We start from the raw sequence: 26,812 nt of genomic DNA, 5'->3' as shown, positions 1-26,812 counted from the left end.
TAGGGGGCTTCCTAATTACCAGCCTCAATCCAAACCAACTCAGTCTTCTCCATCTGGACTTGGGAGAGAGAAGGTACTTGTTGGACTTGAAGGGAGTGTGGTGTGTGCTGGGTTAGGACCACCATGATTTGATGTTGATCAGTCAATTCCTATTCAAATTACATTTATGGAGACCTTTTGTATGTGCCAGGCCTTTTAATGTATTATATCACTTAATCCTTTTATTACTAGCCCTGTGAAATGTTTATTATCATCCTTACCATTTTATAGATGAACAAGTTGAGGCTCTAAGATAAACATTCTCAAAGTTTAGTGTATATTAGAATAACCTGGGGTGTTTTTAAAATGCAGATTGGGCTGGGAACTGTGGCTCACACCTGTAATGCTAACACTTTGGGAGGCCTCAAGCTGAGGATTGCTTAAGCCCAGGAGCTTGAGGTTACAGTGAGCTATGATCATGCCACTTCTAGATCTTGTCCAGGAGCTCTTGTATAGCTTCTGTTGAAATCTGTTGAACCAAACATGATCCAGACACCAGAAGGAGGTGGGGAGGGAGGGAAAGGAAGATTAAAGAATAAATATGACAAATGAGAAGTCTAAGAAGAGGATCTGGACTAAAGTGGCTGAAAGGATCCAGGTGCTGAACTGTACCCTCCCGAAGTCAAATAACACCCCCCACACCCATACTTTCTGGCCTGGCAGGACCTTCTCTTATTGTAAAGTCTTTTGGAGTTAAGACCTCCCCAGACCCACTCAAAGTCCTCACCTCACTGTTCTTCTGCAGGAAGTCCAGAGCTATGATTTGGGTGACCTTGTCCCTTAAAAAAAAAAAAAAAAAAAGCAGGCTGGGTGCAGTGGCTCGTGTCTGTAATCCCAGCACTTTGGGAGGATGAGGTGGGAGGATCACTTGAGGCCAGAAGTTTGAGAACAACCTGGGCAACATAGCAGGACCTCATCTCTACAAAAAATAAAAAAAAATTAGCCGGGCATGGTAGCACATGCCTGTAGTCCGAGCTACTCAGGAGGCTGAGGCAGGAGGATTGATTAAGCCCGGCAGGTGGAGGCAGTTGTGCCAATGCACTCCAGCCTGGGCGACAAAGTGAGATCCTGTCTCAAAGTAAAAAAAAAAAAAAAAAAAAAGCAGATCCCTGGACTGTATCCTCAGAAATGCTGATTCAGCAGCTGTGGAATGAGACCTAGGATCTATATTTTTTACACGGATCCAAGGTGATTCTGATGCTAGTGGGCTACAGACCACATTTTAAAAAGTACTGATTAAGAGTTAGTGACTTGTTCAAAGGCTCACAGCAGGAAGTACTAGCTTTGAATGCAGGATTCCTGCCTCCCAGACCGGTGCTGCTGCTGGATACATCTCACCAAAGCTGCCTCCTGAGCCTTGGTTTCTGCATTGTAAATGGAAATGGCAATTCCTTCCCCGCCTCCCTCCTTCATAGGCCCATTGTGAGGATAAAATGAGATAATGTAGGAGAAAGCGCTTTTAAAAATGTAGAGCTGGCAGCATTGTTAGCGATTATGCAAATATATGCAAATGAGTGCCGTGGGTGTGGCTGCTCACTTTGGGAGCCAGTGCTGGGATGTGGGTTTCAAAAGGTGGGTCGAGAAGGGAACTGGAAGGACTTTGGTGATGGGCATTGACCCCTGGGGAAAGTTTTTGTAAAAAGGGCCGAATGAAGCAGAAGGCTGGGGTGGGAATCTGGGGGAGAGAGAGAACTATGGGCAGAAGAAGAGGCCCTCCTTCCTTTTTGGGTCTTATGTCCCCAGATTTGAGGGTCCCTGGCTATGGGGACTGATCGGCAGAGGGAAAGCCCCAGCTTGTGCCTGGGCACCAAAGGCAAAGCATACGTCTTTGTTCTGTGATCTCTGGGTGGGGTACTCTGGGAGACACTGGCTCATAGCCCCTTTCCAGCTCATTTAGCTGGGAAAGCCTTTTATGATATCTCGCCTCTATTCCTCCTCCCTAATGAAGCTGGAGCTGGGGCTGAGCTTTACTAAAATCATCCTCTTACTTGTTAAACAACCTGCTGTTTCCACATGGAGATGGTGCAGCAGGAAGGCTGAAAGTGAGATTTGAGGATAGCCAACCAAGGAGGCTGCAGTGCCGTCCTCCAACTTCTTTATCACTTTCCCTTCTGTCCCATTTGCTCTCAGACGTGTCATCCAGGACTGCTAGGCCCTGAGGTGAGGACTGGCCTGTGATGCTTCCTGGGGCTGGCTATTTTGGGCACCCCATTCCAAAGCTGCTGAGACCCTGGGATTCTAGAGCTACTTCTGTTCAGGAACACCATTGTTCTCCCTCCCCCGGCATCCCTGGGAATTGATGCTAATTTCAGCCTCTGATCCCTGACTCATTCTCTTCTCCTCCCTGACTCATAGGGTGACCTTGGGTTTTCGAAGCCCCTCTCAGTGGGGAATTGTGATGGCCACCATTTCAGCCCTGGGTTGGTTTTAGGTGGGTGGGGCAGGGTGAGGGAAAGGAGAGAAAGGAATGTTTAACTGCTTTCATTAAAATCACCATCTGAAGAGCTTTGTTTGCTTTGTGACTGCCTGGGCTGAACTCACCAGGCTTCTAAGAAGTCTCCCAGTTAATCAACAAACCCCAGAATTCATAAGTGTAAAACATGAGGTTCCTTCAGGCAAAGCATCCAGTGAATGAGATCCCTGGGCCCACCCCACCACTTTTATCCTGGAAGAAGCTTCAGTGGGGACAGAGGCAGGGAGTGGGTACAGTAACTCTGTCAGAGGTTCTCTCTGGTGTAAGCCTGGAAAGGCAGGGGTTAACCTGGCTTTGTCCTGGTTGATGGATTCTGGAATCATAATCCATTAGCTTTGCCTGCGTGGAGAGAGGCCAGGCGAAAGCATTCAGATTTGTCTTTGTTCTGTGCTTTTGCCATCCCTGCCAGGCACAGAGGGGCTGTGGACATGTAACCCCCACCCCCCACACCATGACCAAGAGACAATGAAATACTCTTGGGGGCTATCTTGATTGCTATTGATCCCAAAGCCCTCTCCCATGGGGGAAATAAGCAGTTTCAACTCTTGGTTATTCAGGCTATGAAACAGATCATCCTAAAAACATCACTCCAGGGGCTTGTACCTGCCTAATTCTGCTGGGCCCTGGTATTTTAAACAAGACTAAACACTGACTAAAGAGCGCGTTTGGAGAAGTCAGATGGTGGTGGGGATGGTGGAGTCAGGAAAACCTGGCACTAAACTTTGGGTGTAGATAAACAATACAGGCAGTGGCAAATAGCCTGGGATTAAAAAAGAAACATTAGCTGCTATTATTATTAATGTTAGAATGATTAACTATTTACGAAAGACTGAGGATGTCTCTGTAAAATGTACCTTATTAGGGAGTATCCTGTTCTCATGATAAGGTAGCTGTGCCTAAGCAGCCTCTCTGTATCTGCTCCCTGCAGACTGCGCTACATGGTGAAGCAGTTGGAGAATGGGGAGATAAACATTGAGGAGCTGAAGAAAAATCTGGAGTACACAGCTTCTCTGCTGGAAGCCGTCTACATAGATGAGACACGGTGAGAGAGACTGACAGAGAAGGAGAAAGATGTCAGACATAGTGTTCCAGAGAGAGGGGTTAAGACAAAGATAGACACATGTGGCATGGACAGAGACCGGAAGAAAGAGAGAGGGTGGACCAGATATAAAGAGCTCTAGGTAGTGGCTCACACCTGTAATCCTAGCACTTTGGAGGCCAAGGTGGGTGGATTCTTTGAGCCCAGGAGTTTGAGACCAGCCTGGGCAACATGGTGAGACCCTGTTTCTACAAAAAATACAAAAAAAAAAAAAAAAAAAAAAATTAGCCAGGCATGGTGGCATGCTCTTGTAGTTCTAGCTACTCGGGAGGTTGAGGTGGAAGGATGGCTTGAGCCCAGGAGGCTTGAGCCCAGGAGGCAGAGGTTGCAGTGAGCTGAGATTGAGCTGCTGCACTCCAGCCTGGGTGACAGAGCAAGACTCTGTCTCAAAAATAAATAAATAAATAAATAAATAAAGAGCTCCAGGTATCCAGGGAGAAATGGTGGTAAGAGATAAAGAAGCAGAGGCAGACATAGAGATGCAGAGATAGAGACAAACGCAGATATCAAGAAGGACAGAAGACTGCTTCAGAGTTGGAAGGGACCTTAAAGCTCATCTGTTCCACTGTGGAATACCTCTAGATGTGTGCTGCCTAACATGGGAGCCACCATTCTGGGTGGCTATTGAGCACCTCAAATGTGGCAAGTATGAACTGAGATGTGTACGTAAAATACATGACGGATTTCAAAGACTTACAAAAAAGAATGTAAGATATTCATATATATATATATATATATATATATATATATATATATATGGTTTTTGTTTTTGTTTTTGTTTTGAGACAAAGTTTACTCTTGTTGCCCAGGCTGAAGGGCAATGGTGCGATCTTGGCTCACTGCAACCTCCACCTCTGGGGTTCAAGCAATTCTCCTGCCTCAGCCTCCTGAGTAGCTGGGATTACAGGCATGTGCCACTACACCCAGCTAATTTTTGCATTTTTAGTAGAGATGGGGTTTCTCCATGTTGGTCAGGCTGGTCTCGAACTCCCAACCTCAGGTGATCTGCCCGCCTTGGCCTCCCAAAGTCCTGGGATTACAGGCATGAGCTACTGCGCCCAGCTGATATCTCATTAATATATTTTATAAGGCTGGGTGTGATGGCTCATGCCTGTAATCCCAGCACTTTGGCAAGTTGAGGCAGGCTGATTGCTTGAGCCCAGGAATTCGAGACCAGCCTGGGCAACATGATGAAACCCTATCTCTACAAAAAATTAAAGAATTAGCTGGGCATGGTGGCGTGCACCTGTAGTCCCCGCTACTTGGGAGGCTGAGAGGGGAGGATCACCTGAATCTGGGGAGGTTGAGGTTGCAGTGAGCTGTGATCACACCACTGCACTCCAGTCTGGGTGATAAAGTGAAACCCTGTCTAAAAATACACACACACACACACACACACACACACACACACACACAGTTGGTTTCATGTCGAAATGATATTTTGACAGTATTAGGTAAAATAAAATTTATTGCTGGGCATGGTGGCTCATGCCTATAATCCCAGCACTTTGGGAGGCCGAGGCGGATGGATCAACTGAGGTCAGGAGTTTAAGACCAGCCTGGGGTGGTGGTGGGCACCTGTAATCCCAGCTACTCAGGAGGCTGAGGCAGGAGAATCGCTTGAACCCGGGAGGCGGAGGTTGCAGTGAGCCAAGATCGCGCCACTGCACTCCGGCCTGGGCAACGGAGTGAGACTCCGTCTCAAAAAAAAAAAAAATTATCATTAAAGTGAATTTCACCTGTTTCTCTTTTCCTTTTTAATGTGGCCTACTAGACAATTTAAAATTTCATATATGCAGCTTGCATTTTATTTCTATTGGATGGTGCTGCTCTATAGCATCCCTGAAAGATGCATTCCATTTCCTGCTTAAACACTCCCATAGTTGGGTTGCTCACTACCTCACATAGAGACCTGTTTCATTATTGGAGATGTTAGATAAAGAAATAAAAAGATATAGAAAAAGAAAGGAAACAGGGTTGAAGACAGAGAGCTGGCATGAGAGTTACTAAATGTGGGGTATGGCTGGGTACAGGGTCTCTAGGCTGTGGAAGCACCTGCTGTCTTTCCTCTGTGACTCCCCTTCTGGGGTCTCAGGCAAATCTTGGACACGGAGGACGAGCTGCAGGAGCTGCGGTCAGATGCGGTGCCTTCGGAGGTGCGGGACTGGCTGGCCTCCACCTTCACCCAGCAGGCCCGGGCCAAAGGCCGCCGAGCAGAGGAGAAGCCCAAGTTCCGAAGCATTGTGCACGCTGTGCAGGCTGGGATCTTCGTGGAACGGTGAGGCTCGCCCACACTCAGCCTCCCTCTGCCTTTAGCTGTGCCCCTCTTTCCCAGCCACCCTGGTCTTCCATGACCACCAGTCGTATGATCCCATGGCTCATCCCCACATCCCCAGCTGGCCAGACCTCCACTCCCAGACCTTCATATGTGGGCTTCTTCTCATTGTTCTCTCTTAGGATGTTCCGGAGAACATACACCTCTGTGGGCCCCACTTACTCTACTGCGGTTCTCAACTGTCTCAAGGTGATCTCTGGGTTTTTGGGAAAGAGGAGAAGGTTAGGGGATGGAATAGCCACTGGGACTTCTAGACCCTGTTTATGGCATGATTTTTGCCTGCCTTTTTTTTTTTTTTTGAGATGGAGTCTCGCTCTTGTCACTCAGGTTGAAGTGCAGCGGCGTGATCTCGGCTCACTGCAACCTCTGCCTCCCTGCAAGTGATTCTCCTGCCTCAGCCTCCTGAGTAGCTGGGATTGCAGGTGCCTGCCACCACGCCCAGCTAATTTTTGTAGTTTTAGTGGAGATGGGGTTTCATCATGTTGGCCAGGCTGGTCTTGAACTCTTGACCTCAAGTGTTCTGCCCACCTCGGCCTCCCAAAGTATTGGGATTACAGGCGTGAGCCACTACGCCCAGCCTGCCTTCCCTTTTAACTGTTGTTCCCACATTCATCAAAACTGCTTTTGCCCAGTATAGGAGCAAATGCCTGCCTTCCTGTCTCTCCCGTACTGAGAGAGATATGGGAAGAAAGAGGCACACTTCACCATCTCTTTGCTTTCCTATTTACCAAGACTTTGTACTCATGGGAAGTCCTTCTTGAAGTCTAACTTCAACCCTTGCTGCTGCTGGAAAGCAACATAATCTATTGTTTTTCCACAGAACCTGGATCTCTGGTGCTTTGATGTCTTTTCCTTGAACCGGGCAGCAGATGACCATGCCCTGAGGACCATTGTTTTTGAGTTGCTGACTCGGCATAACCTCATCAGCCGCTTCAAGGTTGGGCAGTATCCTACCTCTACCTAGAGGCAGGATTCTCCACTCCTCTCATGCCTGTTCTAAAAGCCTCCCAACAAACAGATTCCATAGATCCCCTCACTCAGTTTCAACATCAGGGAAGTCTCCCCACACCCACGCCCAGCCTAGCCTTTCTTTCTCTCGCTGCAGTCTTAGTTCCAGACTTCATTAATTGCTTTCTAGGGGGAGACTCTAGGTCTGCAACCATCTAGCCTGGGATTCTGCTCTCTCCCGCTTTGCTTTTTCCCCCCAACTTGTCCTCTCTAGGCTGACTTGCAGTGTGGACACTGAAGGCCTGGAGTTCACATGCTGTCAGCCAGTGTCCTTTGGGACTAGAATCCATGTGTTTCCTGGATAAAATTGGCCACTCCTTCCCCTGTCCCCCAGTTCTGGTCTCTGTGCAAGGAATCATATGGAGAAGGTCAGCTCTTGACAGGGCTGGGGTGGGCTTGTATGACAGGGGGACGGTGTGTGAACTTCATTTGCTCTTCAGCTTGTCTGGATGGGAAGAATTATATGAGATTAAAGTCCTTCCTGGATCCTGTACCAGGAGGGAGCATCTTTTGGGAGGGAAAAAGTGCCAGGAAAAAAACAAAACACTTTCACATGGACAAATCACATTTGGAAGTAGAGGGTGAGGGAGGTTGAAGAGCCATAATGGGGATATTGGGTCAGCACTTTGGGGAGCAGTAGATGTTAAAGGTGAAGGGAAATGTGGATGATCTGAAGGGCCACAGAGAGAGGTGGTCAAAGGAGTCCAGGTGGAGGGTCCCCTCCCAGGCCAGCTTCGGGAGGTCATTCCATCCATCCTCTGCCTCCACTTCACTAGAACAAATCATTTGTGCATGTGAGCCCTTCCTTCACCCTTGACTCCTCCTTTTACAACAACTCCCCAGGGAGTTTCCAAAACTTTCCTGAGATGCTCAGTTGAAATTTTCTTAAGGGCCTTCTGGAAGCCTGTTCTGCAATTTTACTTTCTTCTTTCCAATCCTGCCCTCTCCAGGACAGAGAATAGTAGGGCTCTCTTTTTCCTAAGACTTTTCCCAGCTCATGTTTCCCCAAACTGGCTCTCAGACTTCAGTCACTAGATTCTCCTAAACTCTGCCTCCTTACCTGGAAGGACTGGGTTTGGGGGACCTCAAGAGCAGCTGTTTTGGGTGAGGTTTGGCCCAGTCGCAGTCTGCTTTGCTCCAAGGCAGTTAGAGGAAGGAGGGGGTGCTTCTTGTTTTAGTTTTCTCTGATGGTAGGGCCAGCAGCAGCTACCCTTCTCAAACTCCACATTCTCTTCCTGGGCACCTAGCCCCTCCCCTACTCCTCCCTTTTTCTTCCCTTCCCTCCAGGGACGCCATGGCAACGCAAAAGCAAGGGCAGTTGTCATGGAAACAGTCCTTTAAAATTTCCTGAATTTGGGGCACAGCCCTCCAGGGGTGCGGGTGGGGGATGTTAGGGTCTGACTGACTAGTGGTTCTTCTTCTGTGTCGCTGTCACTGTATTGCTCATCTCTACAGAAACCTCCCGAGTCCTGAACCTTCGTCCCCTCCTAGCCTCAAGAGATTCAGGGACAGATCACCAGTCCTGTCCTCTGGGAGTCTTGAGCCTTTTGAAGGAGGCAGACACCCTAAGGGCATACACAGAGACAGGGACCGAATGCAGAGTAGCCGGACAGAGCTCTGGCTCCTGGTGATTTTGTGTGTGTTCTGTGGGACTGAGGGTGCGGGTACTGGTGCATGTCGAGGGTAGGTGGTCAGGGAGGGCTTCTTAAAGGAGAGGGTAACCCACATTTGGCTGGAAGAGTCCTCTCTAGGTCATCTTCTTCATTCCCTTACTTCCGAGCCCTTCTTCATGGTTTTGGGTTTGGGGATGGAGTGGGGTGTTTGGAAGGTAGGAGGGAAGCTTTCTTTCATTTTCTTGAAAATCTCCAGGGAAATAATAATAATTATAGCTATTCTTTAGAGAGCATTTACTAAATGCCTTGTACTTATCTCATTAATTTCCAGGTAGGTGGTATTATCTTCATTCTGCAATTAAGTATCTGAGGCACAGAGAGGCATGTGACTTGTCCAAGGTTGCACAGCCAGCAGGTGGTAGAGGCAGGATATGAGCCAGATTCACCTAACTAGTCCTGTGCTCTCTCCCTATGCCACACTGCCTTCTAAAGAAAGTTGTTGATCTTGGTCTGTAGTCACCACCATTCCTGCGGATCCTTGATATATCTCCATTTCCCCCAACCCCCCGCAGATTCCCACTGTGTTTTTGATGAGTTTCCTGGATGCCTTGGAGACAGGCTATGGGAAGTACAAGAATCCTTACCACAACCAGATCCACGCAGCCGATGTTACCCAGACAGTCCATTGCTTCTTGCTCCGCACAGGGATGGTGGTAGGTGCCCTGGAGATGATTCTTCTGTGATTCAGGGCCTATGGCTACAGAACTGGGAGGTCTAGACTGTACTCCCATTTCCATTTCTCCTCTGGTTCTTCTTGGGCACTCCAAAGCCTTTACAGAGTCAAACTGGATTAACTCACTCTAGAGAATTCCCAGGTAGACTAAAAGTTGTTGGACAGTGCTAGGGACATGTGCTGGGATGCAGTGGGAATGTTGCAGGTTCTGATGGAGGAAGGTCCTTGGCCATTCCAGGAGCTGAGAAACCTGGCTGCATTAACCAAGAGCTGGCCTGGAAGCATGGAACGGATGGGATGAGTGATCTAGCCTGTGTGTGGAGGTTCTTGGGCAGTGACCAGCAGGTGTCACCCCTCTCTCATTCTTTCTCTTTCCTCCTGTAGCACTGCCTGTCGGAGATTGAGCTCCTGGCCATCATCTTTGCTGCAGCTATCCATGATTATGAGCACACGGGCACTACCAACAGCTTCCACATCCAGACCAAGTGAGGGGCGGGGATGTGGCAGGGGCAGGAGGGGCCAAGCGGAGGTGTAGAGGTTGCCAGAGTCCCTCCTTACAGGGGGTGGTCATGATGACCTTTGGCTTTGTAGGTCGGAATGTGCCATCCTGTACAATGATCGTTCAGTGCTGGAGAATCACCACATCAGCTCTGTTTTCCGATTGATGCAGGATGATGAGATGAACATTTTCATCAACCTCACCAAGGATGAGTTTGTGTGAGCAGAAGCCAGTACTTGGCATCCCTAAGAGACTCCCTTGCCACAAACTCCATTTTCCACTTCCTGGACCTCTTGCCCAGCAGCGCTGAGGGGGCTGATTGCTTCTCTTTTTATGTCCACTCAGAGAGCTCCGGGCCCTGGTCATTGAGATGGTGTTGGCCACAGACATGTCCTGCCATTTCCAGCAAGTGAAGACCATGAAGACAGCCTTGCAACAGCTGGAGAGGTGGCATCTGGTGGGGTGTGGCTGGGGCCAGGCCAGAGGGAGGGGTGTGTGAACTGGGGGGTATACACAAGGGTAGTTGGTGTGCCAGGTCTTTACCTGCCTGTAGAGACTCCACTGGCTTCAGGTATCAGACTGCATCTCTGTGTAAGAGTGTGTGTGTGTGTGTGTGTGTGTGTGTCCTTACGTTTACTCACAGCCTTGGTAACTGATCCACTGGAGAGTGCTTTGGGCTGGGAATCTAAGATGGGGGTTCTCATCGCAGCTCTGGGACAGGCTTACTCTGGAATGTTGGGAAATTCATTCAACCCTTCTGCCCCACTTTTATTACCTCTGAAATGGTGAAAATGATAGGCCTCCCCCCAACAACAGCTTGCCCCTAGTTCCTAGTCTCATAGGGCTATTGGGAGAGTCATATGAGGTTTAAAAAAATGCATAGAACAAATGCCATAATTACATCTAATGTTGCTTAAAAGTGAGTGGGAATGTATAAATGTGTGTGAGAGTGGACTGTGTGTGTGTGTGTCCTGAAGGTGTGTGTTAATCTCTGTGTATGGTGTTTATGTGTGGGATGCAGTGTCACAACGGGTCATTGTTGAGGGTATAATAATAATTACTACTATTCTAAATAATATCTACTGAGCACTTATTATGTGCTAGACACTCTCCTGAATACTTATTTGTTGTTTGTCACTTAATTCTCAGAACCACTCGATATGTGGTAGGGTTGTTATTTCCATTTTAGAGTTGAAGAAAATGAAATATGGAAATTTTAAGTTACTTGCTCAGTGTCACGCAGCTAACATGTGGTAGGTATAGATGTGAACCCAGGCCCTTTGATTCTAAGAGCCTTGGCTCTCAGCTACTAACCTGTGCTGCTACCTAAACATATATAAGTGTGTGTGTGTCTGTGTGTGGGGGGTATGTGTGTGTGTGTGTGTGTGTGTAGCTTTGGAGGGTGTTTGAAGTTATGTGAGGCCGGGCATGGTGGCTCATGTCTATAATTCCAGCACTTTGGGAGGCCGAGGCAGGTGGATAGCTTGAGGTCAGGAATTTGAGACCAGCCTGGCCAACACGGTGAAACCCTGTCTCTACCGAAAAAATACAAAAATTAGCTGGGTGTGGTGGCATGCACGCCTGTAGTCCCAGCTATTCGGAAGGCTGAGGTGGGAGAATCACTTGAACCCAGGTGACAGAGGTTGCAGTGAGCTGAGATTGTGTCACTGCACTCCAGCCCGGGCAACAGAGTGAGACCCTGTCTCAAAAAAAAAAAAAAAAAAAAAAAAATGGAAGAAGTTATGTGATAGGGTGTGCATGGGAAGTTAGGGAATGGTCCTAACTTCCTTTTCCTAAAAGATCAGTCTCCCTTCCCTTGCCATCTGCCCCAACCAGGATTGACAAGCCCAAGGCCCTGTCTCTACTGCTCCATGCTGCTGACATCAGCCACCCAACCAAGCAGTGGTTGGTCCACAGCCGTTGGACTAAGGCCCTCATGGAGGAATTCTTCCGTCAGGTAGCATGGCATCTTTGCCTTCCCTTGCCTATGGGGGCCTTCTCTCCCCTTTTGCCCTCCAAGCTCCCCACTCCTATTCCACATCCTTCTTTTGCTACCTGTAGTCTCTGACCGGATCCCAAATCCTTGGGGTAAAATCCCATTATCCTAAAAGCCTAACAATAGTTGCATTTCATTTGCATATATTTCATTTGCATATTACTAATTTCCAGGTCAACGGTGCAGAAATTTCACACAACAACCCCCTACCCCCGCCACCTGCCACCTGTACCCCAGATCTGGTAGGTCTGAGGTATCCTCTCCAGCTTTCCTACTGTGTTCTCTCCTTTAGGGTGACAAGGAGGCAGAGTTGGGCCTGCCCTTTTCTCCACTCTGTGACCGCACTTCCACTCTAGTGGCACAGTCTCAGATAGGTGAGTGTCCGCTCCTGCAGGAAGGGGAGGACTGGGAAGGGGAAAAGATGCTGCCTGGGTCAGGATTGCTCCAAGTCCTCAACCCCCCAAACCATTCTTCCTGTAGAGGAAAGCCTACTGTGCTAGAGCATGGGGTCCTGGGATAGGGGGCCAGGGGGCTGCAATGGCAGGGAGGAGCTCTCTGGGGCACCAAGACATCATCCCAAAGCCTGCCCTGCACTGGGAAGTTTTCAGCTCCAGGTTACCTCTCCACTCTCTTTCCTAAGCAGCCAGGGGTCCTGGCCATGCCAGCTGCATGCTCTGCCTAGCCCTCCAGATAATAGTAAGACATCTCTGTGGCATTGCTCCTCCGCTGCAGGGTTCATCGACTTCATTGTGGAGCCCACATTCTCTGTGCTGACTGACGTGGCAGAGAAGAGTGTTCAGCCCCTGGCGGATGAGGACTCCAAGTCTAAAAACCAGCCCAGGTGAGGGTGGCTGGGGTAGCCAGATATCCTGATTCAGGAAGGCAGTGGTAGGGAGGGATTTGGACTCACAGAGAGGACCGACTCACAGCCATGGTGGGGTGGTGGGGAGGCAGGCTGCTTCAAGCTTGGGAGTCCCTCTGCCGTCAGGGGCAGAAGAATGGGATCAGAAGGGTGTGACCTGTACCTATGCTCCCCTTCACCACATTTTTGTTTCTTCCATTAGCTGTCTTTCTGCCTTCTGGCTAATCTTGTTTTAATTTTCCTTCTACCAGGAGGGAAGATGTGGAGAAGGAGGGGTGAAATGAGGGGGAGAGGGACAGGGACTTGGGGAATATCTAGTAGAGGAAAAGAGGAAGACAAAGTTCCCTGAACCTTCTCCTGGTCTTCCATGTCCTGCACTCCCAGGGCTAAGGTGGTTCTGGAGTGGGCTGGGGCTTACCTCTTGGGGTTGTTGGGGGGTTCTGCTTCTAGCTTTCAGTGGCGCCAACCCTCTCTGGATGTGGAAGTGGGAGACCCCAACCCTGATGTGGTCAGCTTTCGTTCCACCTGGGTCAAGCGTATTCAGGAGAACAAGCAGAAATGGAAGGAACGGGCGGCAAGTGGTGGGTGCCGTGGCAGAGGGTAGGGGTGAGAACTTGTGTGGGTGGATCATGGAGCACTAGGAGGTCCATTTTTCTTAAGCCCCTGGGGAAACCCTTCGCTGGACTCCTTGAGTTAGGAATGGAGCTGATCAGACCAGTTAGATCACAGGAAAGACTGGCTGAGTGGCCTGGAATGTTCTAAGAATGGGGGCTGTAGAGATGATAGAGACAGTCAGATATTCCACAACCCAAGGGTCCCTGTGTACACTGTGGTCCCTGTAAATGGTGCCCCTGTAGATTTGGCTGATTTGGTGGCCCTGGCTGGGAAATCTCTTCTTGTGTGAGGGGGTGGTAGGGTGGTGTTGAGGGTTCTGAGTTTCAGCCAGGCTAGAGAGGCTCTTCCCAAGTGGGGATGGGTTGAATGCAGTTCAGCTTGAAGGCAGGTTGATGGATGAGAATCCCTTACATTTCTCCACATACTCCTTGGGTTCTGGGGAAGAATACTTCTTGGCCTAATACTTCCTTTATGCTCCTCTACAGGCATCACCAACCAGATGTCCATTGACGAGCTGTCCCCCTGTGAAGAAGAGGCCCCCCCATCCCCTGCCGAAGATGAACACAACCAAAATGGGAATCTGGATTAACCCTGGGGCTGGCCCAGGTGAGCCTGCTGTGGTGGAGGGTGTAGGAGAGCTGGTGTCTATCGTGGCATCTTTGTTGGGTCGTCTCTGAGCTCCAGTGGATGCGACATTCTCTCTCCCTCTTTTGAGCAGTAAAATGGGGGAAGCGAAGACATAGAATGGAGCCAAAGTGTGGGTAGAGCAGGGAAATCCTCCCACCCTCTTCTGTCCCCCCGTCCCTCCCTGCAGGAACAAAGGAGGTAGTTTCTCAGAACAGCAGCAGAACAGGGTGGGCCCATGCCAGGTGACAGCTAACCTGCACCACACTTCAGGGAGGGTTAGGGAAAAGGAGCCCAGCCAGGGCACACGGCTTAGTGAGGGCAGCTGAACGTGACTTCGACTTCAGCCCCTATTCACCCCCTTGGCTAGGCACCCTTCTGAAGGGCATTTTTTGCACAACTCTACTCGGGACTGAGTGGGGATCAGGACTTGGAGAAGGAAGGTCAGGTTGGAGGTGAAGGCAAAGCTCAGGGCACTGAAGTTTCTCCCTCTTTCCCCAGGTCTTCATTGAGTCCAAAGTGTTTGATGTCATCAGCACCATCCATCAGGACTGGCTCCCCCATCTGCTCCAAGGGAGCGTGGTCGTGGAAGAAACAACCCACCTGAAGGCCAAATGCCAGAGATTTGGGGTTGGGGAAGGGCCCCTCCCCACCTGACACCCATTGGGGTGCACTTTAATGTCCCGGCAGCAAGACTGGGGAACTTCAGGCTCCCAGTGGTCACTGTGCCCATCCCTCAGCCTCTGGATTCTCTTCATGGCCAGGTGGCTGCCAGGGAGCAGGGAGCTTCCTGGAGGCTTCCCAGGGCCTTGGGGAAGGGTCAGAGATGCCAGCCCCCTGGGACCTCCCCCATCCTTTTTGCCTCCAAGTTTCTAAGCAATACATTTTGGGGGTTCACTCGGCCCCCCACCCCAGATCTTAGCTGGCAGGTCTGGGTCCCCCTTTTCCTCCCCTGGGAAGGGCTGGAATAGGATAGAAAGCTGGGGGTTTTCAGAGCCCTATGTGTGGGGAGGGGAGTGGGTTCCTTCAGGGTATGGTACCTTTCTAGGACCTGGGAATGGGGTGGGTAGGACATCCTCTTCACCCCAGAATTGCGCTGCTTCAGCCCCATCTCCAGCCTGATCCTCTGCAATCTTCCTTCTCTCCCTTTCTGATAGAGTGACTGGGGAAAAAGGAGCCATTGTGACCAGGGGCTGTGGGAGGCCTTTCCTGGGACCTTCCTTGGGACTGGTCTGGGCCCCTGGGGCTTGTCGCCTGCCCTGGCTGAGTCCGGAGCCCTTTGCCTCCTTCCTCTCCCCTGGGGCTGGGAGGCTTCATCCGACCAATGTCTGTAAAGTGCTTTGAGGATCTCCCCAGCAAAGCACCTTCAGAATGTATCGACACCAGCTGGGTTAGGGTCAAGGGTGCCTGGGGAGGGTGAGTAATCCTGCGTTGCTAAAAGAGAGGATCTGTCCCCTCCTTTCCACGTCCCAGAACTGGCCCAGCTGCAGGCACTAAGAAGCTCCTCCCCTGAGACAAGTGAGGGGTAGTGGGTGAAAGGCAGATGGACGAGGGGGGCTCAGGGCTGCTGCCTTCCTGTCCTCTGGAGAGAACCCAGCCAGGCGCGGTGCCCCTTCCTCTGCTCAGGCTCCTCCTTGCCCCCACCTTGCCCCAGGAAAGGCCAAAGTCCAGGTGACTGCCCTCCTTCTTTCTTGTAAATACCAACCATGCATTTGTACAGTGGGCCCTGTTCATGCGAAATCCACATCCATGGTCTCCTAGACCTGCTACCCTGGTACTTCCACCCTACCCCACCCCGAGTAGGGCAGAGACGCATGTGACTCACCCCTGCCCTTGGTCTCCCAGACCCCTGCTATAGCCAGAGAACAATAAAGAAGGGAGACCAGGCCTGACTGTGTGTGTTCACTGGGTGCAAGTTGACCAAGCATCTTCACATACATACACTCTTTCCAGCGTGATAAAATCTGGGTGAGGCGTTCTCCCTCATATATATATATATTTAGGTATGTATCTGGGCAAGCTGAGGCCCAGGAGGAGGCCCTGAGGGCTCACAGTAGCTGCATGGCAGAAGTGGGACCTGACGCTTCTCAGGCTCTGCTCTTTCCTCTGTACCACATGCTTCAGCAGGGAGGGGGAAAGAATCTTGCCTTCCCTCCTTTCCTCTCTCCCACTACCTGGGAAAATCAAAAACAGCAGCAGGAGAGAGGCCTGGCCGTGGATCTGAGACAGTTTCTTCTCTTATGCTTGGTTTTTGTCTTATCTGGGCCCCTCAGTGTCTAGGACAAGGGAACCCTTCCAGTCTCCAGCATGGGCCTCTTCATTAATAGCCACTGTGTTCTCTATCCATTGTTGCTAACGGGTTGAAATAAGGGACAGCGGTCCCACAGCTGGAAGAGGGAACACATCCTGAAGCTTGGGAATCCAAAAGGAAGGCAGCTGAGGCTTGGAGGGCAGGCGAGGAGGTATCCGCACACCACCACACCCTCTTTCCCATGGGCCAAGTGTCATGGTGCAGTTCCCCTTTTGTCCAGCAGATGGAGCCCACCGCACAGTCACAGCTGGACACGGCGCAAGCCTTAAAGCGCCGAGTCTTCCAGCTGCAGGGCAGGCCTGTGAGGTGGTCGGATCGTTCCTCAATAAGAAAAGAGAACCTGGGGCTTTTCTTCCTTCTTGGCACCCTGGAAATTAGTCCTCCCACCTATCTGACCCTCATCTCTCTTCCCACAGCAAGTAAAGTCAGGGCTAAGGGAAGAACTCTTCCCTGCTCAAGGCTTCTGCCTAGCTCCTGTTTCTGCCTTCCCAGAGGCAGCTTGGCAGGAGGGTGGGGGCTACGGAGAGGGCAGGGCAAGAAGGCAGGGAGAAAGGATTCTCCCAGTTGGGAAAGAAGGAAAGTGCCAAGGACCTAACACCAAATTTATCACTTTTTAAAAACAAGAGATTTTCCCCAAAAGTGAAGGAATAAGAAACAAATCCGGTGTCCATGCATTCCCAAACTGCAGTCTTGATCCCAAGATACCTCCTCCTCTCTCAGACCTGTTATGGGGGAAAGGGGACAGAAAGAGAAGGTGAGAGGCCAGAGGGTCATTTTGTCCCTTCCCCTCCTGGCCATCCCATTTGTCAACATCTAATGTCTCAGAAAGCTTGTTCTGATGTCTGGGAGCAGTGCTTCCTGTGTCCAGTCTATGCAGGGGGCTGCGGATTATGAAATCAAAGCTCAGGAAGTTATCTCATCAATGCATCCTCCAGGCAGGGAGAGCCACTGCCCACTTCAGCTGGGCAGGTGAGGATCTCCCTTCGGGTTCCAAATCCCCTTATCAAAAAATCCACGGCCTACTGCTCTCACCCATTCCGGGAGCCAGAAGTCCTACACAAAGTCTAATCTCAATCCTTCTTGCTGCAGCTATCCATTTCTTTTTGTCTGTCAGAGGAGATACAAGTCCTTTTACCATAAAGAATAACTTTTTAGGGACTGAAGCTGGTTCTTTGTTTTCCTTTTCCTAGACTCCAAATATTAGCCCCTTGCCGTTGTCGACAATATTAGCCTCCTCTCCTGTGACCTGGCAGCCCAGCCCTGGGGTCTTACCGAGTTGGCCCCCTTGGAATCCAATGGTTGTGTATGAGTTGAGGCTTCCTTTGTGCTGGGTTCCTTACTGCCTCTCTTCTGAGTTTTAGGGATGGATTCTGCAGGCTCTGGGGAGGGAAAATAGGGGTGGGAGGAAGAGGTGGCATTCATAAAGGTGTTGGGGAGGGAACTGCTTCTCCTCACTGCATCCACACCCCAGTGGCCCCTGAGAGGGCCCCAGGACCAAGTTGGGTGCAATCAGGCAAGACCAACAGGGTTTTCTTTGATCACAATTACTACTATAGGTTCACTTTTAAAAAATCTTCAATCAAATTGGAAAGAATAAACCCTCTACAAACAGTTTAAAAAACAAAACTCAATATGTGTCTAAACCCGACATGAACTCACAGGAGGCTATTTTTAGTCTTTATTCTGCTTAGTGAGACCATTCACTGGATTGCAGAAATATTATGTGTTTGATTGTAGGGTTCTCTGCCGGGAATACTATGCGATACACAGTTTATGTACTATATCTTCATAAAATTGGAAGCGTTCTGAATTCTGGAATATATCTAGGATAAGGGACATAGCGTACTGCTACCAGCTTCCACTTATTGCATGCTCTGTATGTGTGAGGTGCTGTGCCAAGAGCCAGTCTCATTTAATAGTCACACACAACCCACTGCAACAGGCACCCTCATTATCACTTTATACGCTGAGGTTAAGTCGTTCAAGGCCTCTCGGCTGGTAAGGTAGCAAGTGGCAGAGCCAGGATTCTAGTCTGTGATTGCTGTTCCCATGAAGGTGGGTTTCCCCCATGTAGCCACAGTGGGGCTCTGAGGTTCAAGTTGGGAGGGCTTGGTGTCACTCAGTAAGGAAAAGTGAAGATTCAAATGTATGCCGAACATGCAAACAGATCCATATCCTTGAGACAGTTTTTGCCTACTACTAGGCCTCTCCCAGGCTCCAACTCTTTCCCCTCCCCGCAGTGGGTAAGGCTTGCCTCCTGCTGGACTGGGAAATAGGATGCCTGGGGCCCTCCCCAGCCTGAACATACTTTTTGCTGTCCCAGAGGTGCCCAGCCTTGACTCCACTTCTGTGTCTGGGATCCCAGGTGGGCGGGACTCCTGGGTTCCTGTGCTCTCAGCGGCCCCCTCAGGCTCCTCTCCTTGCTGCTGTTGCCCCAGGTGATGTTCAACCATCATCTGGAGCTCTGGGGACACAGAGAAAGGGAGGGAACACTGGGGTCTTACCGCAGACGCCTAGCGTCTCCCCTGTGGGCCCCCAGATTCAACAGCCCCACTAAAGGCTCAGCACACATTGCTGGGTGTCTGACTTTCGCATCCACTGAGATCTGAACAAGGAGGGGACATTAGCTGGCAATAAGGAGGAATGAAAACTAGACCATAAAAAGTACTCTTTTTCACAGATAAGGGAGGCACAGGAGAAGGGCCTTTAAGAACAAGGGATACTCCTCACTTGCTGGGATACGTGCTCTTCCCTGGGGGAAGGTGGAAAGGCTCAATTTGGATTCAAGAAAAATTTGGGTATCTTGTACATGTTGCGCACTGTGCCGGTGAGTTCACATATATTATTTTATCTGCCATAATGAGGTAGTATTCAAGGCTCAGTAAGTTAAGCAGTTTCTCCCAGGTCACCCAGCTAGTCAGTGGCAAAACTGGGATTTCAGCCTCAGTTCCTCTAGCAACAGTTCTACCATAATAAATGCAGATTTAACGACCTCCCTCCCAGAGGGCATTCGGTCTCCTCTTCAGCTTCAGGCACAGAAGAGAAAAAGGGATGGGAGGGGTCTCGCAAACCTTTCATTGTGGGTGTGAGCCTTGTCATCTTCTTCCGTTGCCGTGGAGACATTGCCAAAGTGGACTGTGAAGGGCACAGAGCACAGATGGGTGCCAACCCCCCCTTGCTCTCCAGCTCCCCCCTGCCCTCTAACCCCCCATGCCCTCCAGCACCCCTTGCCTTCCTCCTCTGCCTTGCCAGGCTTTTGGATTGGAGCCTGGGGTAGGTGCGAGCTTCAAAAAGTGGGGGAAGAAAACTCCTGCTTCCTCAACCACCTCGACAATGGTGAGCAAGGAGACTGTGAGTGTGTGAGTGTGTACGAGTGTGTGTGTGTGAGTGTGTGTGTGTGAGTGTGTGTGTATGAGAGTGTGTGTGTGAGTGTGTGTATGAGAGTGTGTGTGTGTGAGTGTGTGAGTGTGTATGAGAGTGTGTGTGTGTGTGAGTGTGTGAGTGTGTGTGAGTGTGTGTGTGTGTGTGTGAGTGTGTGAGTGTGTATGAGAGAGTGTGTGTGTGAGTGTATGAGAGAGTGTGTGTGAGTGTGTGAGTGTGTATGAGTGTGTGTGAGTGTGTGAGTGTGTATGAGAGAGTGTGTGTGTGTGTATGAGAGTGTGTGTGTGTGTGAGTGTGTGTGTGTGTATGAGAGTGTGTGTGTGAGTGTGTGTGTGTATGAGAGAGTGTGTGTGTGAGTGTGTATGAGAGAGTGTGTGTGAGTGTGTGTGTGAGTGTGTATGAGAGAGTGTGTGTGTGAGTGTGTGTGAGTGTGTGAGTGTGTATGAGAGAGTGTGTGTGTGTGAGTGTGTGTGTGTGTGTATGAGAGAGTGTGTGTGTGTGTGAGTGTGTGTGTGTGTGTGTGTATGAGAGAGTGTGTGTGTGTGAGTGTGTGTATGAGTGTGTGTGTGTGTGAGTGTGTGTGTGTGTGTGTGTGGTGCATGTGTATATGTTCACTCATGCACATTTGGGGGGTAGAGGTACAGGGAAGTGGGAGTCAAAAAGATCCTAGAGATGGCCGGCAGGGTTTTAAGGAATAATCCCCTAATGAATGTGGGGGTTCTTTGGGCTGGGCTTAGTGGGATGGGCCAGCTCACCTTGAGATGTGGGTTGGGGATCCGGTCTTCATCTATCTCTGAAGGGAACAGGGAAAGGAGAGGGTGATAAGGACAGGAAACCAGGGATCCCCATAGAGCTGACTTCTCAGGGGAGGGGATTCTGCAGCCATGCTCCTCCTGATCTGTCCCTCACATCTGCCCCCAGGCTCTTGGCCCTCATGGCTGCCCCAGACCTCCTCCCCAAAGCTCCTCTCCTGTGCTTCCGCTGCCTCCATCCCCCTGCATCTAGTCCTGTCCTTGGCTCTGTGGTCAATCTGCGTCTGCATCTTTGCCTCAGACCTGGAGATCCCCAAAGGCAGGATCTGTAGTCTTTTTGCTTTTTTTCTTCCTCTGAAGTATCCATGTCTCTTTCTCTTTCCAATCATTCCCCACCCCAGGGTCAGCCAGAACTAAGCCCTGCATAGGAGGGAACAGTGATAGAGAACAGTCAATTTATTCTGTGCAGGGTCTGGAAGGTATAGCTGGAGGCAAGCTGGAGACCCTGGCACCCTGAACCCCAGCCTCGCTTCTTAGCCTGACCCCCTCTCTTCCACACTCCTGTCAAGCTCTCTACCATTCTCTGAGAACTCGTTTTCTCCCCAGACCTTGATGGGGATGCTGGTGACCAGAATCTCAGCTGCTCCCTGAGCTGCTTCTAACCTTCCCCTCCCCTTCTGGGGGCTGTGAAGAGCTGGTGGAGGTGGTCCCTCCCCCTCACAGCTGACACTGCCTCTGGGGGTGGGGGTGGCAGCATCTCAGTTGCTGGAGAAACCTGGAAGGCTGTTGTCGCAGCGACCAGCACTCGGTTGACCACCCCAATTCCTGGGGGGCTTAGGAGCCAGGTGGTCTCCCTCCCTTTCCTAGCGCTGCTCCATCTTTCCAAAAGCAAAGGATATTCTGCAATCTAGCCACCACCTTCCTGCCTTCAGGACTGAGGACATCCCCGCCTTCTCAGAGCGGTTCTTCTTCCATCTAGTACTCATCTTCTCATTGGGACCCACTGCCATAGTGGCCCCCACGCCCTTCAGCAACCTATCCCTTGGCTTACCTGGGGATGACTGGTCACTGGTCAGCACGAGGGTGGCAGGGGTGGGGCGGCGCCTCCGAATCTGAGGGAAGGTGGGAAATGGGGAAGAGGTCAAGTACATGTGGAAGCATCAAAGTCCCACCCCAAATCACTCAGTAACATAATCCAGGCTAGCCTACTTAACACACCTCAAAAAATGCCATGTTAATGCAGCTGGAGGCCATTATCCTAAGCAAACTTATGCAGAAACAGAAAACCAAATACTGCATGTTCTCACTTATAAGTGGGAGCTACACATTGAGTACTCATGGACATGAAGATAGGAACAATAGACACTGGGAAATACAAGACAGGGAGGGAGGAGGGCAAGGGCTGAAAAACTACCTATTGGGTACTATGTTTACTCTCTGGGTCAATCATACCCCAGACTTCAGCACCATGTAATAAACCTTTGTAACAAACTTGCACGTGTACCCCCCTGAATCTAAAATAAAAGTTGAAAAAAAAAGTGCCATGTTACACTGGTGAACCAGGGTGAACATCCCTGGGCTCCTCCTCCTCCTCTGGGGAGAGCTAATCCTAAGGATCCAGAAGACCACCTCCCCTCCCTGCATGCCCGCATTCCCCTGTTCTGTCTCTCCACCTCCCCCTGGTCCTGGCCCCAGCTCTCCATCTAAGCATATCTGCTCTGATGCATTGATCTCTGGCTTGCTGTCCTTCCGTCCATCCTGGATCAATGGTCAGAAATAACTTAAGAGGGCACAGGGCTTTCTCTCAGTGTTCTAACCCACTCCCCAAGCAGACTTAACATTTTGTGGGACAGCGCCTGGAGAGAGCATCCTTTTCAAGCGCCCCCCAGCCTGGGAGGACAGCACAGAGGAGGATCTGAGTGTGCATCTCCTCTGGCCTGTGCCCCTCACTCCCTAATGTCCTCTCTATCCTTGGATACATTGCCTTTCTGATTTGTCAAGAAATAGGGTTGGGGGAATCCTTGTCATGGTAAATACAATATCAATACAAGGAGGAGCCCTAGGCAGGACCCTGGTCAGGGACCAAAGCTTAGCTGAAAAATCTTATCCTAGGCTCCAGGTCCTAGTCTAAGAAATTAACATGTAAAGCTGACTGACTGCCCTGCCTCTGAGCCCCCTTTCCCCCTCACTGTTGTTCTTTTGTCATGCTGCCAATAAAGTTGATTGTTGTTGAAGTCAGTTCAAGGACTCCTGGGAGGTGTAGTTTTTCCCCTTTCTCTGGAGGCTTTAGAGCTTGGAAGCAAGTGGAAGGATGGGGGTTAGAGGATGACCCTCTAGGTTAGCAGTGGGGAGGGAAGCAAATGGGGCTGGGAAAAGGGCTAAAATTATCCCGGGCTGAGGGGAGTAGGGCGAGGACACTGAATGATCAAACCCTTATCTTTGCATGTCCATTATTTAGAATCATCACCACTGGCCGTGGTGGGGATGACGGAGGTGAACACTGCCCCTCTCTATGCCCAGAAAAGCGGGAGGTACTGGCTATGGTAAGATGGGCTGTTTAAGCCTGAGGGGGGAACTCTTTCCAAAGAAGAAACAGGATGCACAGAATGGGGGTATGTGGGGGCAGGGCATCATTTTCCCAGGAGAATTCAGTGGCATCTGTTTCTGGTGACATTTCAAGGTCCCCACAGTACCAGTCCTTTGTGTATGTGTGTAAGTGTGCACAGGGATGAGCCGCACAGACATTAACTGTGAGTCGTCTCTGGACATTCCTGATACACATGGGCTGGGGACCATCTGTTTCATGTATATGGGGTGGGGGCCATCCTTTAACTAGAAGACTCCTCTACTTCTTTCCATCCTGGAGGGGCAGGGTGTGGTGGTGGTAGAAGAAGGAAAGAGACAGGGAGGGTGGAGTGGCGATCAGTGGGTTGGGATAACATCAGAGTGGGGAGCCCAAGAAAGAGACTGCAAGTATGACAGAGGGCAGCAGGGCTGTCTGGTCTTGGACAAGTCACTTCTTAACCCATGCCTTTGCTTTGGGCAAGGTTTCTAAGCACTCAGAGTCCTTGGGAACTGTGATATCCTTACAGTAGATAGGAGGAAAGTCAGACTTCCTGAGGTATCTCCCAGGCACCTGAACCAGTGGGAAATAAGTAGATGGTCTCTTTTCTTTTTCTCATACCTATCCCAAATCCTAGCTCTCAGGAGCATGTGATAACTTCGCCTCGATTTCTTTCCAAAGCAGTCATGCCAAGGATCTGGAAGCTGTGGGCACCCCTCCACCGCCTGCCACTCTGTGCTGTATAACTCAGAGCTTCCAACTCCTTTTGCCCTCCCATGTTGGTCTGGGTTAGGAGCACCTGCCAAGCCTGGAGCTTTTTGCCTAACACAGCAGGAGGGGCTGAGGTTAGGCCACAGGAAGAATTTCAGGCCTAAGAGACACAAATTCTGAAGATTAGTGAAAGTAGGCCCAAGTCCTGGCTCTCTTTTTTCCCTCTGACTCCTCAGGATTGCCTTGTGCCCCTCCCTTGTCTCCTAGATCTCTGAACCAGCTGGCCTTCCCCCTCCTCCTCCCTACCCACCTACTACACCTGCCTCCTCCAACACCCAACAGATACAGGTGTCAGGCCCTGTCTGTGCCAGTGGGAGGCAGTTCTCCTTGGAACTGCATCCCCAACCTCCACAGTCCAGACTCTTGAGCCCTTTTTCCTGGGTCTGAGGTTATCCTGGCTGATGCTCTGCCTCCAGGCATAGCAGCCTTTCCCCTGACTCCCAGGGAACACAACCCATGCTGATGGCTCTCCGTCCGTCCTCATCCTCTACAGATTTGTGAGGCTTCACCAAGATCCTTCCCGTAGTCACACCTTAGAGCTCTGAGGCGGTGGCTCACCCCAGGCCAGAGGGAGGACGGAGACGCAGGTACTTAACCCTATCTCCACATTGGGAAGCTGAAGTGGTAGGGAGAGTGTGTACCCCTGCCCCCCTCCCTTCACATCAGACCTTACTCTACCAAACAGCTGGAGCAACAAAAATGACAAAAAACACTCTCTCCACCTCATCCCAAGAGGTCACAAAGTTTTTTTCAGGTGGGGGGTGGCCAGCCAGAGCCTGGCAGCTTGTTGGGAGAAACAGAGAACTGACCTTGTGGGAAACTGATATTCTTTAGGAATGGGAATGTCTAGGCAAATGGACAGAGATTACAGAGATGGAGCAATAGGCAAATAAGCAAATATTTGGCAAACAAGCAGTAGTAAGGACCACGGGTGGCCACCCTCTCCACACATACGCTCACTCTCACCGAGGCATACACTTGCTCACACACTCTCATACACTGCCCCCTCTGCCAGGCTGCTCTGAGCTAAAAATAGACCAGGCTAGGAGGCTGGGCCAGGGCCCTGGACTCCCACCCCTTGAGCCAAGGCTGTCACAGTGCTTCTCCCTTGCATATTGTTCAGCTCGGACCCCAGCCCCTGGAAAGACTCCACCTCTGGCCTCCCAGTGCTGCTGGCTCAGTCCCACCTGGACTCCCCACTCCAAAGGGCAGGAGTTGGGAATAAGGGCCATGTGCGGAGACTTGAAGAAGGGAGCCTCAGCCTACAACTCGACCACCCGTCTCCCCTCTCCCTGGAGCCCCAGCCCTCAGTCCCTTCCTGTTATCACTTTCGGAGCCCAGCAAGGTGGCCCCCAGTTAGGAGGGGACAGGCAGAGCTGTTTCTCCTCTTCCAACTCCCACCCTTCTAGGCTCCCTCTCCGTTACCGACCCCCTCCCCAGGCCCCTCCCGCACTGCTGCTGATTCCCTTCAGCGCCACCACCAAGCTCAGAAACTCTAGTGGGGGTTGACTGGGTGGGGGATGCACGGTTGTTTAAGGAGGGAGGGGTCGTGTCCTCAAGCAGGCCCCCTCCCCCAGGGCTGGGGAGGAAGAGAGCGACTGTCGCGGGGCCAGGCATCGAGTGGAGGCGCTCTTCCTTCGGTCAGTCTCAAAGAAGCACAGATTCGAGACGTGGCTCCGACGGTGGGGGAGGGGACAGAAGACCCCCCCGCCCCCCCGCGCCCAGCAAACTGAGCGTTCGTCCTCAAAAGGGCGCACTGCTAAGGGAGGACTAGGCAGGGATCCTGGGTCCCACCAGTCCGGGGGTCCCTCGTCCTTGGCTGGGCGAGTGCCCTGCCGCCCCGCCCTGCTCCGCACCTGCTCCGCCGCCTCGGGGTCAAGGTGCGGCTCCAGCAGCGGGACCGTGAACTGGATCTTTCGGGGGCTGTTGTCTTGCTCCATGGCTGGGGCGGCGGCCGCTGGGCCCGCGCGGCGGCGGGAGGGAAGGCGGCGGGACTCGGGGCTGGGGCGGGCGCGCTCCCTCTCCGCTCCGCTCCGGCCCCGGCCCCAGCCCGGCGCGCTCGGCTCCCGGCTCCCAGCACAGCGCTCCCAGCTCGCGGCTCCGGGGACTCTGCCGCCGCCGATTGGCTCCGCACCCGCCCCTCCCGGCCCCCTCCCCCTCCCCCAGCCCGGAACCTTAACCCCGTCGTGGCTGCACTGGCGGCTGCGGGGGTCACCGCCCCGCGGGCCGCCGAGTCCGGGCGTGGCCCGGGAGCCGTCATAGTGGACAGCTCAGGCAGATACCTGCGTCCTCGGAGTTTTGGGCAGGGCGTTGGGGTGGGGAGTGGCTAGGAAGAACTTCTCCTAGCCGGAGCAGCTTATCGGGGCTAGGAAAGTAGAGGGGCGCTGCAGGAGAGGAGACTGTAAATGCGAGAGGAAGATTGCATTTATGATTTTAAAGGGGGTTGTATTATAGAGAAAAGATGGAAAGGGGATTTAGGCATGCAGCAGGAGGGATTAAGGTTAGACTTCGAGAGGGACTTTCCCTTGAAAGGAAAACACTAGGCGGAGGTAAAAACTTGGAGGGAAATACGAAGTCTGCACACCCGTCCTGTGTTTCCTCAGTGCCAGGGAGAGGAAACTGAAGACTTCAGAGGGTCTCCGGAGGGCGCGTGTCTCCTGAAGTGCCTGTGGGAGTGGGTGGAGGGCTTGGGGAGAGAAGACCATCTGGGACTCGGCAAAAGGACTAATGAGGGTGGGGAGCCAATCCTGCTTGTGAAATCGAGTTCACTTTCTGCTTGCTAAATTAGGGGATGGTAAAGTAGGTGAAAGGCCTGCAAGGGGAAAATGCCTGCGGATGGAGAGAGAAACTCCTTTGGTGGGGTGGCTTGTTTACGGATAGGGTTGGTTTCCAATTTCACTATTGGCAGGATACTGAAAACGAGCTGCTGTAACTGAAGGAATGGAGGTTAGACTATGGGAAGAACTGACTAGTTTGGTGGAAGACTAAGATGCCAGTCAATATGAGCCAGTGAGGGAGACAGGATATTCACAGGAGTTGGTGTGCTCGGTCGAAGGACTGGGGATCACTAGACGGGGGAGGGGATGTGCTGGACACTGGGGAGGGGTAGGGCTGGATGCATCTTTTCGGGAGGAGAAG

General features: G+C 51.4%; 2 protein-coding genes across 4 annotated transcripts in view; one reads left to right on the top strand and one right to left on the bottom strand.

Moving 5' to 3' along the window:
• Window positions 1-15,783, top strand: part of PDE1B (phosphodiesterase 1B) — a 32,923-nt gene extending 17,140 nt beyond the window's left edge. For both annotated transcript variants that reach the window (XM_055247321.2, XM_055247322.2), the window contains 14 exons: window positions 3,441-3,554; window positions 5,707-5,889; window positions 6,069-6,135; window positions 6,767-6,883; window positions 9,140-9,280; window positions 9,685-9,785; window positions 9,892-10,017; window positions 10,145-10,246; window positions 11,636-11,756; window positions 12,088-12,169; window positions 12,528-12,636; window positions 13,108-13,238; window positions 13,758-13,878; window positions 14,398-15,783. In XM_055247321.2, coding sequence (XP_055103296.1) covers window positions 3,441-3,554; window positions 5,707-5,889; window positions 6,069-6,135; window positions 6,767-6,883; window positions 9,140-9,280; window positions 9,685-9,785; window positions 9,892-10,017; window positions 10,145-10,246; window positions 11,636-11,756; window positions 12,088-12,169; window positions 12,528-12,636; window positions 13,108-13,238; window positions 13,758-13,861 — 1,498 coding nt within the window. In that variant the 3' untranslated portion in view covers window positions 13,862-13,878; window positions 14,398-15,783. The remainder of the gene's footprint in view (window positions 1-3,440; window positions 3,555-5,706; window positions 5,890-6,068; window positions 6,136-6,766; window positions 6,884-9,139; window positions 9,281-9,684; window positions 9,786-9,891; window positions 10,018-10,144; window positions 10,247-11,635; window positions 11,757-12,087; window positions 12,170-12,527; window positions 12,637-13,107; window positions 13,239-13,757; window positions 13,879-14,397) is intronic.
• Window positions 15,784-16,795: 1,012 nt separating this feature from the next.
• PPP1R1A (protein phosphatase 1 regulatory inhibitor subunit 1A) lies at window positions 16,796-25,786 on the bottom strand. Of its 2 annotated transcripts, XR_008651935.2 has the most exons (8): window positions 25,531-25,783; window positions 21,392-21,452; window positions 20,344-20,381; window positions 19,279-19,342; window positions 18,516-18,671; window positions 17,480-17,586; window positions 17,240-17,314; window positions 16,796-16,929 (listed from the first exon to the last, which is right to left on the bottom strand). XR_008651935.2 is itself a non-coding variant. In XM_055247257.2 (7 exons), the coding sequence occupies exons 1-7, from the start codon at window positions 25,612-25,614 to the stop codon at window positions 16,924-16,926; spliced, it is 516 nt and encodes a 171-aa protein (XP_055103232.1). In that variant the 5' UTR covers window positions 25,615-25,786; the 3' UTR covers window positions 16,796-16,923. The 2 variants fall into 2 exon arrangements, 1 of the variants encoding a protein (XP_055103232.1); XM_055247257.2 differs by lacking the exon at window positions 17,240-17,314 and having other exon boundaries at window positions 25,531-25,786.
• Between the last annotated feature and the right edge of the window lie 1,026 nt (window positions 25,787-26,812).

This window comes from Symphalangus syndactylus, chromosome 17 (assembly GCF_028878055.3).
Source record: "Symphalangus syndactylus isolate Jambi chromosome 17, NHGRI_mSymSyn1-v2.1_pri, whole genome shotgun sequence".
Taxonomy (NCBI): Eukaryota; Metazoa; Chordata; class Mammalia; order Primates; family Hylobatidae; genus Symphalangus; species Symphalangus syndactylus.
This window is presented reverse-complemented; position numbering and strand designations above follow the sequence as displayed.